The sequence below is a fragment of the Mirounga leonina genome, unplaced genomic scaffold, assembly GCF_011800145.1.
Source record: "Mirounga leonina isolate KUSES-001 unplaced genomic scaffold, KU_Mleo_1.0 Mir_454, whole genome shotgun sequence".
Taxonomy (NCBI): Eukaryota; Metazoa; Chordata; class Mammalia; order Carnivora; family Phocidae; genus Mirounga; species Mirounga leonina.
Genome location: NW_023270763.1, coordinates 20,188,326 through 20,212,953, shown reverse-complemented (window position 1 = coordinate 20,212,953; position 24,628 = coordinate 20,188,326). Strand labels below are relative to the sequence as shown.

The following is a 24,628-nucleotide window of genomic DNA, read 5'->3' as shown; positions in this document are numbered from 1 at the left end:
TGTGTTTCTTTGCTTTTGTTATTAATTGCCTTATATAATTGGCTGCTCCCATGTTAGGGGTATAGATATTTACAATTGTTAGATCTTGTTGGATAGACCCTTTAAGTAGGATATAGTGTCCTTCCTCATCTCTTATTACAGTCTTTGGTTTAAAATCTAATTTGTCTGATATAAGTATTGCCACCCCAGCCACCCCACTCTCCTTCTATTTCCAATGACAGCCTAGCTGGATATAGTATTCTTGGCTGCATATTTTTCTCATTTAATGCTCTTAATATATCCTGCCAGTCCTTTCTGGCCTGCCAGGTCTCTGTGGATAGGACTGTTGCTAATGTAATGTTTCTACCATTGTAGGTTACAGATCTCTTCTCCCGAGGTGCTTTCAGGATTTTCTCCTTGTCTCTGAGACTCGTAAGTTTTACTATTAGATGTCGGGGTGTTGACCTATTTCTATTGATTTTGAGAGGGGTTCTCTGTGCTTACTGGATTTTGATGCCTGTTTCCTTCCCCAAATTAGGGAAGTTCTCTGCTATAATTTGCCCCATTATACCTTCTGCCCCTCTCTCTCTTTCTTCTTCTTCTGGGATCCCAATTATTCTAATGTTGTTTCGTCTTAGGGTATCGCTTATCTCTCGAATTCTGCCCTCGTGATCTAGTAGTTGTTTATCTCTCTTTTTCTCAGCTTCTTTATTTTCCATCATTTGGTCTTCTATATCACTGATTCTGTCTTCTGCCTCATTTATCCTAGCAGTTAGCTCCCCCATATTTGATTGCACCTCATTAATAGCCTTTTTGATTTCGACTTGGTTAGATTTTAGTTCTTTTATTTCTCCAGAAAGGGTTTCTCTAATAATTTCAATGCTTTTTTAAAGCCCAGCTAGTATCTTTAAAGTGATGATTCTGAACTCTAGATCTGACATTGTACTAATGTCCGTATTGAGTAGGTCCCTGGCAGTCGGTACTACCTCTTGTTCTTTTTGTTGAGGTGATTTTTTCCATCTTGTCATTTTGTCCAGAGAATAGATTAATGAGAGAACAAAATGCTAACAGGGTAACAACGTTCCCAGAAAATATACTCTAAACAAATCAGAGAAGACCTGAAGCAGTGGGAAAAGAAAGGGAAAGAGAGAAAAAAGAAAAAAAAAAAAAGGAAAAGATAAGATAAAAACAAACAAAAACAGAACAAAACAAAAAAAACCCAGAATGTGATCAAATATGATCAGGCTGGTATATAGATCAGTGCCACACACTAGATTTTGGGTGTATTTGGTCTGTTAGAAGAAAGTGCCTCCCAAAATTTTAAAGAAAGAAAAACTTATATATGTACAAAAATAAGGGTTGATATGATGAAGGGTTGGAATATGACTGTAAAGATGGAAATTATAAAAAATTTTTTTTTTTTTTTTTTTTTTTTTTTTAATTTTTTTATTCTTATGTTAATCCCCTTACATTACAACATTAGTTTTAGATGAAGTGTTCCATGATTCATTGTTTGTGCACAACACCCAGTGCTCCATGCAGAATGTGCCCTCCTAAATACCCACCACCAGGCTAACCCATCCTCCCACCCTGAAATTATAAAAAATTTTATAAAAGGAATTGATAAGAAGTTGTTTGAAAAAAGAAAGAGGATTTAAAAAAAAGAGAGAGAAAAAAAAAAGGGAGAGAATGTGATCAGGCAGGGGAGTAGAAAAAAACCATACACTAGAGATTTAGGGTATATTTTGATCTGTTAGAAGAAACTATCTCAAAATTTTAAAGAGAGAACAACTTATATATATATATATATACCAAAAATACGGGTAACTACTATGAAGGAATAGAATATGACTCTAAAAATGAAAAATAAAAAAAAAATTTTTTTTTAAAAAGGGATTGATAAGATGTTGGTTGAAAAAAGGAAAAAGCAAAATTCAAAAAAAAAAAGTTAAAAAAAATTAACTTTGAAAGACTAGAGAATCATGGTAAAAAAGCCATGAATTCTATGTGCATTATTCCCCTAGTGCTGGAGTTCTGCCGTTCTCATTGATCAGTAAACTTGGTCTTGGCTGGCTGTTCTCGCTGATCTTCTGGGGGAGGGGCCTGTTGCCGTGGTTCCCAAATGTCTTTCCCGGAGGCGGAATTGCCCCGCCCTTGCCCCGTCAGGACTAAGTAATCTGCTCGGGTTTGCTCTCCAGAGCTTTTGTTCCCTGCAAACTTTCCCTACAGCTTTGGAGGCGGAGAGTGAAAATGGTGGCCTCCCAATCTCTGCCTCGGAGGAGCCGAGAACTTGGGCCCTGCTCCTCAGTGAGCCCCCAGAGAAAAGCCGCCAGTCATTCCCGTCTCCCCGGTCTCCGGCCGCACTCCGTGCTCACCCGGCCTGTGACCGCGCGTTTCTGTCTCTGGCACCCGACCCCGTGTGGAGTCTCCAAACCCAGCAGATCCCTGCAGTGCGCTCCCGCGCGGCTCCTCCCAGGGGAAGAAGGTGAGTCTCCCCGGATCTGCCACTTGTTGGGTCCCTGCTGGAGAAGCAGGGGCCCAACTGTGCCGCGGATCATGGTTAATGGCAACCCCGAGCTGAGAGCCCGCGCCTCGGCTCTGTCTCTGCAGCCAGCTTCCCCACTCCGATACCTGGGAGCTCTGCCACCCTTAGGCACCCCCGGTCTTTCTGTGACCCCAAGGGTTCTGAGACCACACTGTCCCACGAGGGTTTCACCCCCCGTTTAGCCATCAGAGCGACGTCCCTCAGCGGAGCAGACTTCTAAAAGTTCCAATTTTGTGCTCCGTGGTTCTATCACTTGCCAGAAGCATTCGATGGAGGCCCCTCCCCAGCCGTCTATCCTCCTGAATATTGCCTCGGATTCACTTCTCCGCACGTCCTACCTTCCAGAAAGTGGTTGCTTTTCTGTTCAGAGAGTTGTTGCTCTTCTTTTCTTCGATCACCTGTTGAGTTCGTAGGTGTTCAGATTGGTTTGATCCCTATCCAGCTGAATTCCTGAGAGGAGACGAAATCCAGGTCTCCTACTCCTCCGCCATCTTGCTCCGCCCCCCTCTATTTATTACTTATTTTTATTTTTATTATTTTTTTATTTATTACTTTTTTTTAAAGATTTATTTATTTTAGAGAGAGTACGGGGCGGGAGAAGGGCAGAGGGAGAGAGAATCCTGAAACAGACTCCTGGCTGAGGACGGAGTCCGCCACGGGGCTTGATGCCAGGACCCCGAGAAAATGACCTGAGCCTAAACCAAGAGTTGGCCATTCAACTGAGCTACCCAGGTGCCCCTCCATTTGGTTGAAATGTTAAAGACATTTATTAATTCACAAGATATCCATTGAGGGGCAAGGGCCAAAATGGCTTCACATGGCCTTTGGGATCCAGGCTCCTTTCCTTACTTCTCATTGTCCTAAGGCTGGTTTCCTCACGGTTGCCAGAAGACCTTCAGTGGTAATCTGGGCTTCAGCTCCCTGGTTTAGAACACTAAAACTTTGATTCCTTGTAGTGTAGACAGGAGAGAGTTTAGGTTACCATAGCATTTTGCAGGTTGTGTAGACCAGAGAGTGCAGGCTCTTTCTTTTTTTTTTTTTTTAATTCTTTATTGTACCAAATTCGACCTATATTAGGTGCTGAAGCATCTGAAGTTCAATGTCCTATTATTTATTACAGTTTTTTTTTTAATTTTATTATGTTATGTTAGTCACCATACAATACATCATTCGTTTTTGATGTGGTGTTTCACGATCCATTGTTTTCGTATAATACCCAGTGCTCCATGCAGTACGTGCCCTCCTTCATACCCATCACTGGGCTAACCAATCCCCCCTCCCCTCTCCCCTCTAAAACCCTGTTTTTTTCTCAGAGTCCATAGTCTCTCATGGTTCATCTCTCCCTCCAATTCTTCCCCTACCCATTTTTCCCTTCCTTCTCCTAGTGTCCTCCATGCTATTCCTTATGTTCCACAAATAAGTGAAACCATATGATAATTGACTTTCTCTGCTTGACTTATTTCACTTAGCATAATCTCCTCCAGTCCCATCCATGTTGATGTAAAAGTTGGGTATTCATCCTTTCTGATGGCTGAGTAATATTCCATTGTATATATATATACCACATCTTCTTTATCCATTCATCTGTTGAAGGGCATCTCGGCTCTTTCCACAGTTTGGCTATTGCGGACATTGCTGCTATGAACATTGGGGTGCATATGGCCCTTCTTTTCACTACATCTGTGTCTTTGGGGTAAATACCCAGTAGTGCAATTGCTGGGTCATAGGGTAGCTCTATTTTTAAATTTTTGAGGCACCTCCACACTGTTTTCCAAAGTGGCTGTACCAACTTGCATTCCCACCAACAGTGTAAGAGGGTTCCCCTTTCTCCACAACCTCTCCAACATTTGTTGTTTCTTGCCTTGTCTATTTTTGCCATTCTAACAGGTGTAAGGTGGTATCTCAATGTGGTTTTGATTTGAATTTCCCTTATGGCTAATGATGATGAACATTTTTTCACATGTCTGTTAGCCATTTGTATGTCTTCTTCAGAGAAGTGTCTTTTCATATCTTCTGCCCACTTTTTGGCTTGATTATTTGTTTTTTGGGGATTGAGTTTGAGAAGTTCTTTATAGATCTTGGATACCAGCCCTTTATCTGTAGTGTCATTTGCAAATATCTTCTCCCATTCTGTGGGTTGTCTCTAGCATTTTCTAGGTTGTAGCTGTTGTGTTTCTTTGTTCCTGGTTTTCCCCACTATGACGTGCTGAAAGCAACGACTGGTACCTAATACAGAGCCGGGGGAAATGCTTAGGTAGTCATTCGTGAGTTTTACAAAACAATTCTGGATCTTCTTTCCTACAGACACAGAACTTCTGGTCGAGCAGAGTTGTCTGACTGGCTCTTGCCAGTAAGTTTGCTGAGGGAATAAGTGGTGGCAGGTCTTCTTGGTGAGAAGGTGAGGTTCTGTCCTCTCTAGGGTCCTGGGGAAGGAGTTAGCCACATGAGTAAAGAGAGGGAAGAAATGGGCGCCGTGGGGAGGGTGAGGGGCCGTGTGTATGAGCACCAAGACGGATGGCTGAGTCTGCTGACATTTGTAATGGCGCACCAGACGTGCCTCTGTTGGTCTTTTGAGGTAGATGATTTTCCTTCTTGACCTGGTTCCTGAGAACTGGGTCAGATCCTACTGACCTCAACTCACCTGCCTCCTTTCCTCCTTTCCAGGTTTGCAGTAAGCCTTGGCTACTGGCATGACCCTTACATCCAGCATTTTGTAAGACTGTCTAAGGAGAGGAAGGCCCCCGAAATTAACAGAGGCAAGTGACCCCCTCCCTCCCAGCATCCCCTCATCAGCCCAGAGACCTGAGCTTTTAGGGATTCATTCTACAAAAGAGAGAGTTCCAGTGTTCATTCTCTCCAGTGGCATATGAAAGTGCTCATTTTCCAACATCCTCACCAACACAGTGTATTAGGAACCTTTTCATCATGGTTAATCTGATACATGAAGGATGGTATCTTACAGTAATTTTATTTTATATTCCTCTTATGTGGGGGTGAAGTTGAAGATCATTTTTATGTGCTTAAGAGCCATTTATATTATTTTTTACTGTGAACTGTCTGTTCAAGTAAGGAATTACTTTCTTGGCCTTAGTAAAATGATAGTAACACTGTCAGGCTCTGCAAGTCCTTTGTATCAAGTCAGTGAAAGGATTTGAGACGGGAGGGTGTCTCAGTCTCAGCGAGATTGAGAAGTTCACCAAATGACCACAGTCCTTGTGCATGCAGGGAATCCTGGCCCTAAAGATGGAGCCTATGGGTAGATTGTATAAGAAATGCAAAGAAAGTGTAAAGTGGTGGTTCCTGAGAATAAGGACATGGACCTTACTTGGAGCTGAGGGTGAACCCAGGCATCGGGGAGATGGGGCCAGGCCTGGCTAAGAGGCCTGAAGACTCCCTCCCGGGCTCCTGAGGCAGCTTTCCTAACCACGCTGCAGATGTAGGAACCCACCTTGGGGCCCCGGGAGATGGGCGCCCCAGGCAGCGTGTCAGCTGACCTTCTTTCCTTCTTTCTCTGCCTGGGCTGGCATCTCCAGACTGGGGCCCACTAGGAGAGTGCTTCCCTAACAGTGTGTTATGAGCCTCTTTAAAGTTTTGTTCCAATAACCAATCTGTTGTGGACGATATTCTATAACATACATTAAAAATGATTTCCTAGAAAAATAAAATGCAAGAAACACATAAAATAGAAGCTCAAGTTCCTTATTAGGATAATCAATAGACATAGAATTCCTTGTCACATTGCAGTAAGTTTCTAAATGCTACTCAAATTTTGTTCTTAAAGTAGTTATACTTAAGTAGCAGGGCTTTAGAATAGATATTATCTTCCTTTCCCTCTATTTTTATTTTTCATTGCCTTTGCTCCAGCTTCCCATTCCCTTGGAGCTGAGCAAGTCCATTTATCAGCAATGCAGATGGTCTGTGAGGCCATTTTATTTATTTTTGTTATTTTTGGAAAGATATTATTTATTTGAGAGAGAGCGCAAAGGAGGGGGAGCGGCAGGCAGAGGGAGAAGCAGGCTCCCCACTGAGCAGGTAGCCCAACATGGGGCTGGATCCCAGGACCCTGAGATCATGACCTGAGCTGAAGGCAAACAGTTAATCGCTTTAGCCACCCAGGTGCCCCGTGAGGCCATTTTATAAACAGAGGCTCTTACCCGCACGGATGGAGATGAAGGGAACACGGTAAGAAATACGGCCTTTTTTTTTCTTTCTTTCTTTCTTTTTTTTTTTTTTTGCTGTGATATTTATCTGTCCCATATAATGACCCCAAAATATTATTTTCATCATGATCTCGTCATTTTGACTTTTTGCTGAGTCCCTAGTAGCTTTCACCTAGCCACAAAAAAGCACATTTCCTGAAGGAATATTTAGATCCAACTTGTCTTTCATAAGTAAATTTACGGACCATTTTATTTTTAAGATAGTTAATTCTACCATTAAATAGATTGTACTTACTTTGGTTCTAGCAGCTTTAAATTAAAAAAAAAGGAAGAGAATGTGAAAGTCATTATTTCTCCCATGAAGTCCAGAGATAAACCACTGACCCTGAAGAAGAGCAGAAGAGTCCTCATTTGCTCTTCTCCTGGGGTGGGCTCTGCAGGGATGATTTCTGACCTCACTGAGCGATAGCTTGTCCCTGTCTCTCTCTCAGGATATTTTGCTCGAGTCCATGGCGTCAGTCAGCTGATAAAGGCATTTCTACGGAAGACAGAATGTCATTGTCAAATTCTAAATCTTGGGGCTGGGATGGATACCACCTTCTGGAGATTAAAGGTAAATGAAAATGCCCCTTCTTTCCCGAATTGTTTCATTTGTGAAGGTGCCCGCCTGGTTCAAAAATGTTAAAAATATATTCAGAAGGAATGCAGTGACTGCCTGTCTCGCGCCCCTGTCCCCAGCTGCTTGCACCTGCTGCCACCCTCAGCCACATACGTGATGTCCCCAGGGCCTCGCTGAAGGATAGGTGCCTGGCTTCCCATCCTTTGCTGTTGCAACAGGGGTTATGATAAAAATCCTTGTAGACATGTCCCAGCACGTGTGGAAGAGCCCTGCCAGTGGAATTGTGAGACCCAGAGCCCCTGCATCTGCCGTATTGACGATAAGGAAGATTTTATTGTCATCGTGACAGTATCCTCAATACAGTTTGGGGATGTGCAAGGCCGGGTGATGGTGATATGACACAAGGCCTTTTGTAGCTATTCCCTGATTTGATCCCTCACCTGCTCTGTTAGGGGGCAAGAACAGGTGTAACTATGCTCACTCACAGGAAAGGAAATGGGTCCGGTTAGTGCAGAACCAGGACCAAAGCGCTGGTCTTGGATTCTGGGCTGGAATTGAAGTGCCCAGTCTGTTCCCGATGACACCCTCACCCATTGCATTTTCTTTCCTGTACATTTGTACAGAATTTTCTGTTTTTTCTCTTAGGTCAGTCATGTGGCAGTGATGGGTTCGGGAGTTTCCCCAGAGTTATTGCAGACATACACCAAGATAAATTAGAGCATGTGGGCCTAACGTGACCTGCATATGTGTTTTGTCCCTAATGAGCTCTCCTGATAAGAAGGTCTTTGGTCATCAGTGTTCCCGACCTTTCTGTTACTCAGGAGAAAACTCAGCAGCCTCAGCCTGGCCTGAGTATCAGTCATTTGCCTCTGCCTTTTTCATTCAGGTTAGGAGAGCTCACGTTTATGAGGTGCTTGTACTTCCATGACCTCATGAATTAACTTGGGAGCTCTGTGGGGCGGTGGGTTACACAGATAGGGAAAGGGGGGGCGCAAGAGCCTGTGTCTCCCCCAAATTGGACAGCCAGTGGGGCTGGAGCGTGGAACAGACAATGGACTGCAGCTCCTCCAAGTCCAGGTTCCTTCCCTGTTCTCTACACAGAGCCTTGTGCTTGTTCAGGGGGGTCTTTGTGGTCTTCTGTCCGCGTTGCGTCTGTACCTCAGTGGCTATGGTGTGGTGGAAGGAGCTGGAACAGAATGCAGGGGCAGAACGTGTGCAGTGTGAGCAGAAGCCACTGGAGAAAAGCCTCCTCTCGGCCCAACTCCCTTTTGCCTTGGTCCCGAGGTTTGGTTTCTCCCCCTGTCATGTAGGTCGGTTAATAATGAATAAGTCTGACATTTTTATTTCTGGTCAAGGTACACCGAGACCTAGGTATAGCCCTTCCAAGAGAAAGGTTATCTGTCAGGAGTGGGGAAGACTAATAGCCTAGGGTCTAAAAGATTTTATGGAGGAATTTTGGTTTGTTTGATAATTATATTGGTCCAAAGGTTTTTTTTTTTTTTTTTTTTTTTAATCTAAGTTTCTTTAAAAAAAAAAATGCTTGTTTGCTCTTTGGAGTCTAGGTCAAATGGGCGAAACTTGCCTGCCCTCACTGTGGGGGATGCTTTGTGATATTTGCTGTTGTATCCTATTTGATCCCCCAAATGCTGGTCCCACCCTCCCCCCACATTGGTTTCCTGACCCTCCCTAATCTGTCTCAGTCTGGGTTTTGGAAAAGTCCGTTAGGTCCTACTTCCCCAGCACCTCTCAGTGCCTCCCCACGTCCATCCCAGGGGCGGCTCCCCCAGTTCAGGCTCCCCATGACTTCTTCCCTGGACCTTCTTCCTGGATGGCTGTGAGATCCTCCTAACTTTTGTCCTCCATCCGTTCTCCATGTGGAGACCAAAGTCACCTAAAAAATACATTTCTGACCGTATTGTTCCTAATTTAAGGCCCTAAGGCCCTAAGGCCTTTGCTGTTTGGGGCCTAGTGTTCAGTACGTGAAGATGGTCAGTCAATGTATGAGGGAATGCAGAATTCGAAAACTTACTGTGTGTTTGTCCTCAGGATGAAGATCTTCTCCCAAGTAAATATTTTGAGGTCGACTTTCCAATGATAGTCACGAGAAAGCTGCACAGCATCAAGTAAGTGTGGCTTGGACCAGAGGACAGAGCCGGCTAGATTCAGAGGCAGCGGTCAGTAGGGGGCTGATCTGCATGCTGGAGACCTCATTTTAGGGGGCTCTTCCCTTGGACCCCCCCCCTTCTTTCTTGCTGGCCCCAGGATCCTCATTCCATACCTGTCGAGCAGTCTTCCAAATGCAATACACACCCTCCCTTGAGACTCTTCTGTCCATGAATGTCATTTCTCTGAACCTTGAAAAGAAATGACCTACAGTAGTTTAATCATCGGAATTGTTCTGTGTCTTTTGTCTACTTCGATATCTCCAGGGCATAGAGAGGTGCCAGGCCCAGAGCAGATGCCGAGTATATATTGTTCGAGTAAATGATGACGAGGCTGAATTTAGTCATACGTGAGATTTTCCAGGGGCGACCCTGAGGCCAGGTTTTAAAAAGTTTGCAGAGTTGTAGAGGATGAGTCTGTGAATCTCTGCTGGGACCTTTTGTAGCACCATGTGAAATGCTTCACTTGGATCATCATTCAGTACTCAGAGCAGACTCGTGAATTCTGGGGGGGACCCAAGGCTCAAAGCAGTGAAGCGAATTTCTGTCAGGGCACCTGTGGACGAAAGGGTGGAGCTGAGATTTAAACCCTGGCCTCAAGCCCAAGGTCAAGGTTTCTTAGTGGTTTTAACCTGTACTCCCTTCCCTGTTTTTAAATGAGTGATTTCAATAAAATGCCAGGTCTTACATTTTTTTTTTTTTAAAGATTTTATTTATTTATTTGAGACAGAGAGAATGAGAGACAGAGAGCATGAGAGGGAGGAGGGTCAGAGGGAGAAGCAGACTCCCTGCCGAGCAGGGAGCCCGATGCGGGACTCGATCCCGGGACTCCAGGATCATGACCTGAGCCGAAGGCAGTCGCTTAACCAACTGAGCCACCCAGGCGCCCTGCCAGGTCTTACATTTAAAAAAATTTTTAGTGAACCTAAAAGTTTCAGCTTGTCCTTCATAGATGTCTGATTCTCATCATCTGGAAATACTTTTCAAGTATGAGGTTGTTCTACTTCATCCTATGAAAACAAGGTTTTCACCCTTTCCAAATACAAGATTCTGTTATAGTAAATATGCTTTTTACTTGCCGTCTGGCGTCTGAGGCTGGGCATCTGCAGAGGACAACCTAGCTTGTTGGATCCCCGAGTGAAGTAAGAGTAAGTGGGTTCTCACGTAAGCCCAGAGGTGGCTTCTGGGCTGAAAAATGCTTTGGCCTTTGTGTATGGTTGTTTGATAGAGGATTCGGCTCTCTGAGGTCTGATTTTTGCATATTGTGAAGGAGGAGACTCATCACATAAATGTTACTGACTTCAGGTCTGAATAGGAGTCTGTTTTTCAGTTAACTGTGAGAATAAGCACTGTGTTAAAAATTTTGTTGGAGAAGAGGCAGGAAACGAGAGACGGCTTGGAAAACACTGGAACATCGGGAACATTCTTGATGACCTATCTTGATCAAGTTCTGAGTCTTCAGTATTTATGATCAGACTGTGACTGGACATCCGATTCGGAGTGTCCTGCTTAGTGACCTCGCCTGAGCCCCGATCCACTGAAGTGTGAGTGCGTGTGCTGAGGGCCAGATGTCATGAAGCAGAAGGCCCTGTGCACCGAGTGGCCCTTGCTTTGAGCAGGAGCAGGATGTAGTTGCCGCTTCTGGAGTGGGTGTTTGCAGTTTTGCTGAAACTGAGCTCCTGGACTCAATTCTCTCCCTTTCCCATCTCCCCACAGAGTCAAGCCTTTCTTATCACAACCCATTATAGAATTACATTCAGAGGACCCACTTCAAAACGGCAAGTACCCTTAACCTACGTGGTGCAGTACGGACTGTAGAACTCTCTTTGCTTTTTTCCCCCTTTTCTTTTGAAATATGGGGTGTGTGTGTGTGTGTGCGTGTCAGAATGTGTGTGTGTGTGTGTGTGTGTGCGCGCGTGCCCATGACGTCACACAGCGGGTACTTCTGTGGATACATTTACACCGCATCACATTTACCGTGGAGGAATTTAAAGCAGATGTCCATAGGTCCCCGTTCTAAAGTCTTTTACAAAATGTGTTTCAATGATTTGCAAATGGTGCAAAAATAGATTTTTTTCCGGAGAATCTCCGTTTCCAGCTTTCCTTGGGAACATCCAGTCCGGCAGCATCAGACCCTCCCTCCTACATGGCTGCCTTGTGGAGGGGGGCTGTCACCCTGCAGTCCTGCCCCCGCTGCTCCCCGCTGTGTGTACCTGACCTGCTCCACCTATTAGGTCACCTCCTTGGCCCCTGTGCTCGGGTTTTCCCCCCTCACGTTTTAATTATGAGTGTTTGCAGCAACACTCTGCTCACTTCTAAGCCTTTCGAACCAAGGGAAACCTCTTCCAGAATGTTCCATCGTTTTCTGTCTGTCTGGCAGAGTAGTTCAGGGACTTATTAATAATTCAGGTCAGAAGACCTGCCCAGAAGGATGGCCTTCTTGGATGGTGGACACAGATGCCACAGGAAACATCAGACAACTAGACAGGCCTCTGTGCAACCACAGTGCCATAGTCATGCTCCTCGTGAAGAAACTCCTCCAGGAAAGAACATCTCCCCCATACTTTGTTTCCTCCTACAAATTATAAGTAGAACGTGTGCAGCTTTGCCCTGTGCTGGCCTAGCTGATTTCTCCACACTGTAGCTATCACAGTTTTCTGTGTATTTGGTGAGTACTTGTGTCATAATGATTACCTGTAGTGGAAGAGCTAACACTTTGCATCACCTTTGATCCATCAGTACACAAATGTATGAAGTAGAAAGTAAAGACCCTCCACAATCTCTCCCCCCATCAAGATAACCAGTGTTGGGGCGCCTGGGTGGCTCAGTTGGTTAATCGACTGCCTTCGGCTCAGGTCATGATCCTGGAGTCCCGGGATCGAGTCCCGCATCGGGCTCCTTGCTCAGCGAGGAGTCTGCTTCTCCCTCTGACCCTCCCCCCTCTCATGCTCTCTTTCATTCTCTCTCTCAAATAAATAAATAAAATCTTTAAAAAAAAAAAAAAAAGATAACCAGTGTTCGGAGTGTTTTCTCCTGTGGATGAACAATGCACCTAGAGACGGATCAATATCACACATGAAAAAACACACACATAAATAGAATCCAGTGCTGGCACCTAGAAGGTTCGATAAATTTTTGTTGAAAGAATGTATATACACATTGAATAAATACAGAGGTTGTAGTTCAGTATGTATCTGTTGAATGAGTGAATCTATAGTTCTCAAAATAAATAGATCTATGTGTAAATTTAATAAAGTGAGTAATTTACACATCCTGTTTTGTAACTCGCTCTTTCTGCATCGTTAGTGATTCGTGGCTGTCTTCGTGTCATCATATATAGGTCTGCCTCATCATTTCTGATGGCTTTCTAGTTCTCCTTGGCATGGAAATTCCATTTTACTTAATGTATTCGGTACTGACGGTCCTTTACATAGCTGAGTTTTTTATGGTTTTCTATTAAACAGTGTTGTAGAAAGCACAAATATGCACACGTGCATATTTGCAGGAATTGCTGGTTCAAGGGATTGTCCTTTATGAATTCTAATAGCTACTGCCAAACTGTTCTTCGAGACCCTCTTTAGTAAATTGTATTTTCACGAGAGTAGACGAGGATTCTCTTTCCCTACAGCCTCACTGACAGTGGCTGTTACCATTAAAACAAAAATTTCTGCTTATCTTCCAAACCTATTAATTAAAAATTTTTAAATTAACTTTGAAACTGCTCCTGAGATGGAGTATCTTCCTTCCTTTTTTGGCCTGCAGGATTTCCTTGTAAATGTCCATCGGGAATGTGTCCATGGTATCGTTTCATTTTCTCCTCAATTGCTAGGAATCCTTTAGAACATAAAGATACATTCTTTGATAAAAGTCCCTCATCATCTTTTTTTGGGCTGATTTTTTTGTTAGTTGTTTGCTTGCTTTTGAACTCTGTGTTTGTGTCTCATGTACACACATTTTCTGGTTCTGTGCTTTTAGTTTTTGATCTTGCGGGCATACCGAGGAAGGAGAATTCGAATAAAACAAGGGAAATACAAATGTGAGTGAAGGCCTGACAAAAGTGATAGGTGGTCATAAAAGTGGCACAAATTTCATTGAAACATTACCCTCCTTCATCAAACATATGAGGCTGTGATTGTAAGATTCACTGCTATTTCTTTATCGTTAGGAAAGACAACTTGCTGGCAAATTAATGGGTGTGTTCTTGACTGTTCGATGCGTCCTGATTTCAGGAATGTTAAAGTGGAAAAAGAGACGCATCTTTGAATTGACACTTTTTTTAAGCTGGACTGTGCACGGGGAGGAAAATTCAAAGTATATAAACGGGCACCCAGTGAAAAGTCAGTCAGAAGGAGTAAATCAGGTTCTTTTACTCCCCTGCTTAAATCTTCCCGCTGGTTGGGATCCGCACGGTTAAGCATTCCTCTGTCTGCCTCCTGATTCTACTTTTGACTACAGTAACTCTGATCTGGCCACATTGTCCTGCTGTTGCCTGTCACCTTCGGATCTTCCACTTCCTTCTACCATGGAACTCTTTTCCCCTAATTTTGCCTACCAGGCTCCTTCTGATCACCTCTATCTCAGCTTAGCTACTGCCTCCTCTGAGAAGCCCTCCATGACCACCAGGTGAAAGACTGAACCCTGTCCCTTCTACTCTTTTTTTTTTTTTAATCACCTTTTATTTGCTTCTTAGCACTTAATACTCTGATATTCTCTTAATTCTTCCTTTTTTTAAATTTTTTTTAAAGATTTTTATTTATTTATTTGAGAGAGAGAATGAGATAGAGAGAGCATGAGATGGGGGAGGGTCAGAGGGAGAAGCAGACTCCCTGCTGAGCAGGGGAGCCCGATGCGGGACTCGATCCCGGGACTCCAGGATCATAACCTGAGCCGAAGGCAGTCGCTTAACCGACTGAGCCACCCAGGCGCCCACTTTTTTTTTTTTTTTAAAGATTTTATTTATTTATTTGAGACAGAGAGAATGAGAGGGAGGAGGGTCAGAGGGAGAAGCAGACTCCCTGCCAAGCAGGGAGCCCGATGCGGGACTCGATCCCGGGACTCCAGGATCATGACCTGAGCCGAAGGCAGTCGCTTAACCAACTGAGCCACCCAGGCGCCCACATTCGCAGTATTTCTTTTTTTTTTTTTAAGATTTTTTTTTTAAATTTTTTATTGAGAGAGAGAATGATAGAGAGAGAGCATGAGAGGGTGGAGGGTCAGAGGGAGAAGCAGACTCCCTGCTGAACAGGGAGCCCAATGCGGGACTCGATCCTGGGACTCCAGGATCATGACCTGAGCCGAAGGCAGCTGCTTAACCAACTGAGCCACCCAGGCGCCCAATTCTTCCTTTCTTTAATGATTCATTGTCTCTCTCCCTCCTCTGGGGGGGTAAGCCTTATGAGAGGCAGCGACCTGTCTCTTGTTCATCACTGTGTCCCCAGCACCTAGAACAGTGCCTGGCACGCCAAGATTGTTGGTTAAATAAATACACACCTGAATGGTCAAATGAACAGATGTGTTGGTGTTTTTGTAGTACATCTCAACTCTTTTTTTTTTTTTTTTTAATCAGGGATGGAATAACTCACTCCAAGCACACTTTTTAGTAACATGTTCACTATTTGCAAGAAGGTGCACAGATATTTATTATTTGATCTCATAATAGGGCAGACAAGTGCCTTCATAGTCTTTATATTCCTTTTCTGACTTGGGCATTGTGGCACCTGGGGCTCCGACGTCGGGTTTCCCTGCTTGCCTGAAATCTAGCAGGTGCCTAGGAGGTACATCTTTTAGCTTATGGTGTGTGGCCCAGTGTATTTGAGTCAGCTGAATTGGGTTATCAGCATCATGAGAGTTTTCAGACACTGTGGTTTAGCCTCTTTCCCTTTTTCTACTGTGACCTCTCAGAGCTGAGAGAACTTGAGCTATTAGCAATGATATAGAATGGCTGTTGGGTGTTCCAGTTCCTTCCATGGTTTGTACCCTTGAGGAAGCTGAGCAAACAATGCTTCGGGTAAACAACCAAGCAGTTTCCTTTTTTTAAAAATTACAATCCATTTTTGGGGCACCTGGGTGGCTCAGTTGTTAGGCATCTGCCTTTGGCTCAGGTTGTGATCCCCGAGTCCTGGGATCGAGCCCCACATTGGGCTCCCTGCTCCGCGGGAAGCCTGCTTCTCCCTCTCCCACTCCCCCTGCTTGTGTTCCCTCTCGCTGTGTCTCTCTCTGTCAAATAAATAAATAAAATCTGTAAAAAAATAAATAAATAAATTACAATCCATTTTTTAAACTTTTAATTGACAACATTTTTAGGTATACATAAAAATAAATCAGTGAACCTCCACGTGCCCAACATCTAACTATAACTATGACCAACTTCATCTGTACCAGTGGTTCTAAAAGTTAGTCCTAAACTAGGGGCATCAACACGGCCTAAGCACTTGTTAGAAATACAGGTTTCTAACTTTTAAAAGAATTTGAAAAAATTTCTACTTTTGAAAGATCTGCTGAATCAGAAACTCAGGGAGTGGAGCCCATCAGTCTGTGTTTTAACAAGTCCTCCAGGTGATTCTGATGGCTGCCAAAGCTTGAGAACCAGTATAAAAACCATTCCATCCAATCTCTGCTGGAGTATTTTAAAGCAAATGTTATCATCTTATTTGTAAATACTTTAGTATAGAGACAATTTTCCTTCAAACACAGTATCTCACAGATTGGCAAAACATTTAGAGAGCAGCCAGCCAATCAGTACCATTATTTACATAGGCTTACCCTTTGACCTCCTAATTCCACTCAGAGAGACCTACCTGACAGGTGCTTCATGATGTCTATATAAAGATGTTCATTGCAGTGCCTCAGATGGAGAAAACTTGGAAATACCACATGCCTGATAGTGAGAGATTGGTTGAGTAAGTTGTTTTATCCACTCATGGAACTCTAGGAAATCATTACAGTGAATGATGTCATTGATATTACTGTTAAATAGGAAAAGCAGTTTCTGAAAGAATTGGCCCTGTTTGCTTTTTTCTGTGTGAGGTGTGTGTGTATGTTTATGTGAGAATGTGTTTATTTTGTATATATGAGTTTGAGCACATAGAAAAAAGGACCGGGATGTTCTACACTCAAATACTAATAGTTATCTCTGGAAGGTATGATTTTAGTTCATTTCTCCCCTCTTCATTCCTGACTTTTTTTTTCCCCCCACAATGGAGCATGTATTTTTATAATGGAGAAAAACAATAAGTTTACTTTAATTTTGAAAGAACCATACCCATTGAAATTATAATCTCTTGGTTAATTTCAGTTGAAATGATAATCTCTTCTTGGATTTGCAGATGGACACCTGTTGGATTCAAAGAGATACGCCATTATTGGGGCAGATCTCCGAGATTTACCTGAACTGGAAGAGAAACTAAAGAAATGTAACATGAATCCACAGTGAGATTTTTTTTTTTAACCTCTTCTGCATTTGTAACTTCTTGCTAATATGAAATAAGGCCAGTTAAAATTGCAGTGTTATACCTGTGTCCCATTTTTTATTCTGAAATGTTTATCGTTTCATTGCTACTGAGAGTGGTGTTCTGAAGTATTTTTAGAGGCAAAGTTTCTCAAGCTTGTTTTCACATCAGAATCACATGTATTGCTTTTGTAACATACTGAGGCCTAACATCATAAAGTTTGAGAGAAGATAATTATATGCATAGAAATGTATAATTGCGATATATAAAGGATTAGTATGCAGAATAAAGGTAAGCTACTATTAAAAAAAAAAGTAAGTCCCATATGAAAACAGGCAAAAGAGAGATGACAAGGTAGCTCAAAGAAGAATTTGGATATCATATGAAAAAGGTATTGAACCTCAGTGGTGATGAGATGGAACTCTATTTTACTCCAACCAAGTTGGCAAAAATGTGAAAGTCTGACATTATCAAGTGTTGGCAAGGTTATGTGAGAATGAGAATGGTCGTGCGCCACTGGTGCAGGTGAATTATGAGGAACAATCTGGAAGTATCTACTAAAATTGCAAGCATGTGTACCATGTGATTTAGTAGTTTGTTCCACTTTTGGATGTGTGCACTCCAAGAAAGTCTGTGTGCCTGTACAAGGAGGATGTTCATTATAGGCACTGTTTTTAGTAGCAGAAAATTGGAAACATTCTAAATGTTCATCAGGAGAAGAATGAGTGAGCAACATGTAAAATGCATGACCTAGATCAGCATGGAGAGAGCTCAAAAGGGTAATGTTGCATAAAACAAAAAATCAAGTTGCAGAATAATATGCATAGTGTGATACCAAATGTGTAAAATCAAACCTTCAAAATACAGTACTTCCATGATTATACCTATGTATTACAGAAGTATTTTAGAAATGGACCAGAAGGGTTCACACCAAATTCTTGGGAGCAGGTGCCTTTGGGGAGCAGTGGAGGGGAGTGAGATGTGTGGTTTTAGCACACTGATGCTGGTCAAAATTAGATTGGAATTTAACAGTAGTGGGGGATAAAGACATGTCTACACAGCTTACTGTCAGTGAAGATGACACTTTGAACAATATTTGGGGTGAGTAACTCAAGAGAGAGGCTTGAGGGGAAGGTGGGGAAAACAGAAAGTTACTTTAAAAATAAATTGAAGGCAAAGAATCCGTGGCCAGTGATTAAAGAGAGTACCTAGTAGGGAAATCCCTGGTAGAGAAGAGGCCGTAGAGCCCACAGAGGCTAGGAGCCTTGGAGGGAAGGGAAAGCTGTCGTTCTGAGAGGAGAGGAAGAGGGCGAGGACAGGTGCAAATACAGGTGAGCTTTGGGCGATGCAGGGCAGGAAGTGTAGGGAGTTGAAGCTTGACCTTCCGGATACATCTTTTGTTAAAGTGGTGATGGCTGACCCCTCTGCACTTTGAAGTTCTTGTTTACGTGTTTAGCCTAGAATCATAAACCAGGTTATCATCGTTGGGATTTGTATGTCCACCTTTGCAGATGTCAGGGATGGTGCTTACTGACCCAGTACTTATTTTCTAACTCTTTGTGTGTCTCACTGAGTGTTCAGAGAGCAAGGTCAACGCACTGTACGGAATATGCCTCTTTTTTCCTTTGGGGAACCCTTTAGATGGTTCCCAGATCGTAGCGTGTAGGGGGTTCTTCTTTCAGCAGAAGGGAAGTTTCGACGTTCAAGGACACCACTGATTTTCTTGGGGGCAGGTTAGTGAGTGGTCAGTAGATTGCCTCAAGGTGACGCTGGTAAGCCTGGAGCCCTCTCAGAGTGAGGAGAGCCCGAGTGTTGGAATCTTATCCTGGATTCCAAGCGACCTCTCCTGCTTACAAGTTATTTAATAGGGGCAGTTTTTTTCTTTTTTTTAAAGATTTTATTTATTTATTTGACAGAGAGAGACACAGTGAGAGAGGGAACACAAGCAGGGGGAGAGGGAGAGGAGAAGCAGGCTTCCCACTGAGCAGGGAGCCCGATGTGGGGCTCGATCCCAGGACCCTGGGATCATGACCTGAGCCGAAGGCGGATGCTTAATGACTGAGCCACCCAGGCGCCCCATGGGGCAGTTTTTTTCGTAAACAAACAAACCCCCTCCAGAAGCCTCTTTGAGCCTCAATTTCTTCACAACTACACAAGTAAAAACTACTTCACAAGATGGTCCTGAAGATTAAGTTAAGTATGCTGTGAAAGCAGTTGAACAGAAATTGGCACATAGACTACAGTCTCCTTTAGATTACTATGGTCACCATGGTAACCAGCTGCCACCTATTGCCACCATAGTAACCCGCTGTTGGAGCAAATCTGCTGAAAGATCAGGGAAATAATCAGTTATAAATCAGGCTAGCTCTTGATAGGGAAGTTTGCCTCGCTTTTGGACATCTACAAAATGGATGAAGAGCAGTGGCTAGAACAAGTATTAGAATTATACATATAATTCTATGGGGCTTCATTTGTGCTCTGCATTTTCCTTTACTACTGTGTTTGCTTTGCTTTGCTTTCACTTATATTTTGAAAAGTATTAATCCGATTTTTAATATTGCCAATGGCTACCTCTTAAAACTACACTGACAAATGTTTAACTTTACATTTTCAAATAATTCGAATCTACAACAAAGTTGCAAAAATTGTACAAAAAATTCCCACATAGCCTTCTTCACCTGGCTTCCCCACTGTCTTAAGTAAAATTGGGCACCTTTTGCATTAAAAAGGTTTTGGGAGCTATAGTTCTCTAATTATCAACCTATTAATTGAGGTTTTGGAACTTTTTCCCCACTCATTTACTTTTTCTAATAATTTATGTTGATATAATCTGGGGTTTTAAAACTTAGGTTATTGCTAATTTTAAAACAATTATTCTTTCTGATTTTCAACTTTGTTTGCAACTCGGACTTCATTGACTTTCCTCTGGATTTAGTGCCCTCAGTTTCTTTATACCATGTTCCAGTTGGGTCCAGAGAGCATTTGGATATCTATTTTTAAATAACTTGAGTTATATACCATTTCATTGTCAAAAAAAAAAGGAAATCCAGATGAACAGTAACGGTGGATAGTTGGTGCTATATGATCAGGTCAGAGCCGGCACTTACTGGTGGGGAGCCTTTCTCTCTAGTGATTGTGAATCCAGGCCCTGAGCCCAGCTGTACATTCTGATGGTAACATACACCATGTTCTTTTCAACTACTTTCCTGGGTATTCAAGTTCAGACAATTTATTTGTTTTGAGATCCCTCGCCAATAAACATGGACAGAAACAACCTACTTGCAGTGTGCCTGGGTGGCTCAGTCAGTTGAGCGCCTGACTTTTGATTTCAGCTCAGGTCATGATCTCAGGGTCATGGGATTGAGCCCCGTGGCAGGCTCTGCGCTCAGCGGGGAGCCTACTTGAGATGCTCTCTCTCCCTCTGCCCCTCCCCCATCCCACGTGCACACACACTCTCTCTAAGATAAATAAATCTTAAAAAAAAATTTTTTTTTTTAAAGTAACCCACTTGCTTTGTGAGAAAAATAGCAACTAGCCATGAGGGACAGCGATATTTAGGGGCAGAGAAAGAAAGAGGATACAGTGAAGGAGTCAGAGAAGGAGCAGTAAAAGAATCAGGAATAAACCAGCAGAGCTCATATAATTTGGGGCTGTCTGTGTTCCCTTTGAAGAATTAAGGCTTTTGGAGATTTCTCTAGGAGTTTATTCCTTTTCATATTTCATAATTTGTTCATTACTTCAGGTCTTATCAATCAGAGTGCTTACTAACAAATGTAATTTCCTGAAGATTGTTCTTGGTTGTTGTCAATTCTTGATGATTAAGATTTATATAAGAATTAGATTTGGTTAAATGAGTATCACTATTTCTGCATTGTATCTGTCAGTTTTTGATGTGTAACAAAATCTCTCCAAACTCAGTATGTATATATGTGTGTGTGTATATATATATACACACACACACGCCACATCTCCTTTATCCATTCATCTGTCAATGCACATCTGGGCTCTTTCCACAGTTTGGCTATTGTGGACATTGCTGCTATAAACATTGGGGTGCAGGTGCCCCTTTGTTGGATCACTATATTTGTATCTTTGGGGTAAATCCCTAGTAGTGCAATTGCTGGGTGGTAGGGTAGCTCTACTTTCATCTTTTTGAGGAACCTCCATACTGTTTTCCAGAATGGCTGCACCAGCTTGCATTCCCACCAACAGTATAGGAGGGTTCCCCTTTCTCCACATCGTTGCCAACATCTCTCATTTCCTGAGTGGTTAATTTTAGCCATTCGGACCGGTGTGGTTTTGATTTGTATTTCCCTGATGTCGAGTGATGTGGAGCAGTTTTTCATGTATCTGTTGGCCATTTGTATGTCTTCTTTGGAGAAATGTCTGTTCATGTCTTCTGCCCGTATCTTAATTGGATTATTCTTTGGGTGTTGAGTTTGATAAGTTCTGTATAGATTTTGGATACTAGCCCTTTATCTGATAAGACATTTGCAAATATCTTCTCCCATTCTGTCGGTTGTCTTTTGGTTTTGTCGACTGTTTCCTTTGCTGTGCAAAAGCTTTTATCTTGAAGTCCCAATAGTTCATTTTTGCCTTTATTTCCCTTGGCTTTGGAGACATGTCTAAGCAAGAAGTTGATGTGGCTGAGGTCACAGAGCTTGCTGCCTGTGTTCTCCTCTAGGATTTCGATGGATTCCTGTCTCACATTTAGGTCTTTCGTCCATTTTGAGTGTATTTTTTTGTGTATGGTGTAAGGAAATGGCCCAATTTCATTCTTCTGCATGTGGCTGTCCAATTTTCCCAACACCATTTGTTGAAGAGACTTTTTTCCATTGGATATTCTTCCTGCTTTGTCGAAGATTAGTTGACTATCGAGTTGAGGGTCCATTTTTGGGTTCTCTCTTCTGTTCCATTGATCTGTGTGTCTGTTTTGTGCCAGAACCATACTGTCTTGATGATGACAGCTTTGTAATAGAGCTTGAAGTCTGGCATTGTGATGCCACCAGCTTTGGTTTTCTTTTTCAACATTCCTCTGGCTATTTGGGGTCTTTTCTGGTTCCATACAAATTTTAGGAATATTTGTTCCAGCTCTATGAAAAAAGTTGATGGTATTTTGATAGGGATTGCAGCGAATGTGTAGATTGCTCTAGGTAGCATAGACATTTTCACAATATTTGCTCCTCCAGTCCATGAGCATGGAACGTTTTTCCATTTCTTTGTGTCTTCCTCAACTTTCATAAGTGTTCTGTAGTTTTTGGAGTAGATCCTTCATCTCTTTGGTTAGGTTTATTCGTAGGTATCTTATGGTTTTGGGTGTGGTTGTAAATGGGATCGACTCCTTAATTTCTCTTTCTTCTGTCTCATTGTTAGTGTATAGAAATGCAACTGATTTCTGTGCATTGACGTTATATCCTGCCAGTTTGCTGAATTCCTGTATGAGTTCTAGCAATTTTGGGGTGGAGTCTTTTGGGCTTTCCACAATTTGTCATCTGCAAACAGTGAGAGTTTGACTTCTTTGCCGATTTGGATGCCTTTTATTTATTTATTTATTTATTTATTTATTTATTAAGATTTTATTTATTTATTTGACAGAGAGATCACAAGTAGGCAGAGTGGCAGGCAGAGGGAGAAGCAGGCTCCCAACTGAGCAGAGAGTCTCATGTGGGACTTGATCCCAGGACCCTGGGATCATCACCTGAGCTGAAGGCAGATGCTTAACCGACTGAGCCACCCAGGCACCCCTACCTTTTATTTCTTTTGGTTGTCTGATTGCTAAGGTTAGGACTTCTAGTACTATGTTGAACAGCAGTGGTGAAAGTGGACTTCCCTGCCGTGTTCCTGACCTTAGGGGAAAAGCTCTATTTTTCCCCACTGAGAGTGATACTCACTGTGGGCTTTTCCTATATGGTTTTTATGATTTTGAGGTACGTTCCCTCTATTCCTGCACTGTGAAGAGTTTTAATTAAGAAAGGATGCTGTAGGGCGCCTGGGTGGCTCAGTTGGTTGGGCGACTGCCTTCGGCTCAGGTCATGATCCTGGAGTCCCGGGATCGAGTCCCGCATCGGGCTCCCTGCTCGGCGGGGAGCCTCCTTCTCCCTCTGACCCTCCCCCCTCTCATGTGCTCTCTGTCTCTCTCATTCTCTCTGTCTCAAATAAATAAATAAAATCTTTAAAAAAAAAAAAAAGAAAGAAAGGATGCTGTATTTTGTCAAACGCTTTTTCTGCATCTGTTGAGAGGATCATATGGTTCTTGACTTTCCTTCATTTATGTAGTATAACACATCAATTGATTTGTGGATGTTGAATCAACCTTGCAGCCCAGGAATAAATTCCACTTGGTTGTGAATAATCCTTTTAATGTACTGTTGGATCTTATTGGCTAGTATTTTGGTGAGAATTTTTGCATCCACGTTCATAGGGATATTGGTCTGTAATTCTTTTTGGTGGGGTCTTTGTGTAGTTTTGGGATTAACGTAATGCTGGCCTCATAGAAAGAGTTTGGAAGTTTTCCTTCCATTTCTAGTTTTTGAAACAGCTTCAGAAGAATAGGTATTAATTCTTCTTTAAATGTTTGATAGAATTCCCCTGGGAAGCCATCTGGCCCTGGGCTCTTGTTTGTTGGGAGATTTTTGATTACTGCTTCAATTTCCTTGCTGGTAATGGGTCTGTTCAGGTTTTCTATTTCTTCCTGTTTCAGTTTTGGTAGTGTATACGTCTCTAGGAATGCATCCATTTCTTCCAGATTGCCTAATCTGTTGGCATATAGTTGCTCATAATATGTTCTTATAATTGTTTGTATTTCTTTGGTGTTGGTTGTGATCTCTCCTCTTTCATTCATGATTTTACTTATTTGGGTCCTTTCTCTTTTCTTTTTGGTAAGTCTGGCCAGGAGGTTATCAATCTTATTAGTTCTTTCAAAGAACCAGTTCCTAATTTCGTTGATCTGTTCTACTGTTCTTTTGGTTTCTATTTCATTGATTTCTGCTCTAATCTTCATTATGGGCTCTATTTGCTGTTCTTTTCCCAGCTCCTTTAGGTGTAAGGTTAGGTTGTGTATTTGAGAGCTTTCTTATTTCTTGAGAAAGGCTTGTATTGCTATATACTTCCCTCTCTTTGCTGCATCCCAAAGATTCTGAACAGTTGTGTTTTCATTTTCATTTCCTTCCAAGAATTATTTTAATTCTTCTTTAATTTTCTGGTTGACCCATTCATTCTTTAGTAGGATGCTCTTTAGCCTCCATGTATTTGAGTTCTTTCCAAATTTCCTCGAGTTCCAGTTTCAAAGCATTGTGGTCTGAAAATATGCAGGAAATGATCCCAGTCTTTTGGTACCAGTTGAGACCTGATTTGTGACCCAGTATGTGATCTCTTCTGGAGAATGTTCCATATGCACTTGAGGAGAATGTGTATTCTGTTGCTCTGAATATATCTGTGAGGTCCATCTGGTCCAGTGTGTCATTCAAAGCCCTTGTTTCCTTGTTGATCTTCTGCTTAGATGATCTGTCCACTGCAGTGAGTGGGGTGTTAAAGTTCCCTCCAATTATTGTATTGTTATCAATGTGTTTCTTTAATTTTGTTATTAATTGGTTTATATAATTGGCTGCTCCCATGTTAGGACATAAATATTTACAATTGTTAGATCTTTTTATTGGATAGACCCTTTAATTATGATCTAGTTTCCTTCCTCATCTATTGTTACAGTCTTTGGTTTG

General features: G+C 42.4%; 1 protein-coding gene across 1 annotated transcript in view; it reads left to right on the top strand.

The window, feature by feature from the left end:
* The first annotated feature begins 4,619 nt into the window (after positions 1–4,619).
* The window catches only part of LCMT1 (leucine carboxyl methyltransferase 1), a 32,134-nt gene continuing 12,125 nt past the window's right edge, over positions 4,620–24,628 (top strand). The window contains exons 1-6 of the mRNA XM_034989044.1: positions 4,620–4,922; positions 5,189–5,280; positions 7,176–7,297; positions 9,350–9,426; positions 11,182–11,243; positions 16,791–16,893. Coding sequence (XP_034844935.1) covers positions 7,271–7,297; positions 9,350–9,426; positions 11,182–11,243; positions 16,791–16,893 — 269 coding nt within the window. The 5' untranslated portion in view covers positions 4,620–4,922; positions 5,189–5,280; positions 7,176–7,270. The remainder of the gene's footprint in view (positions 4,923–5,188; positions 5,281–7,175; positions 7,298–9,349; positions 9,427–11,181; positions 11,244–16,790; positions 16,894–24,628) is intronic.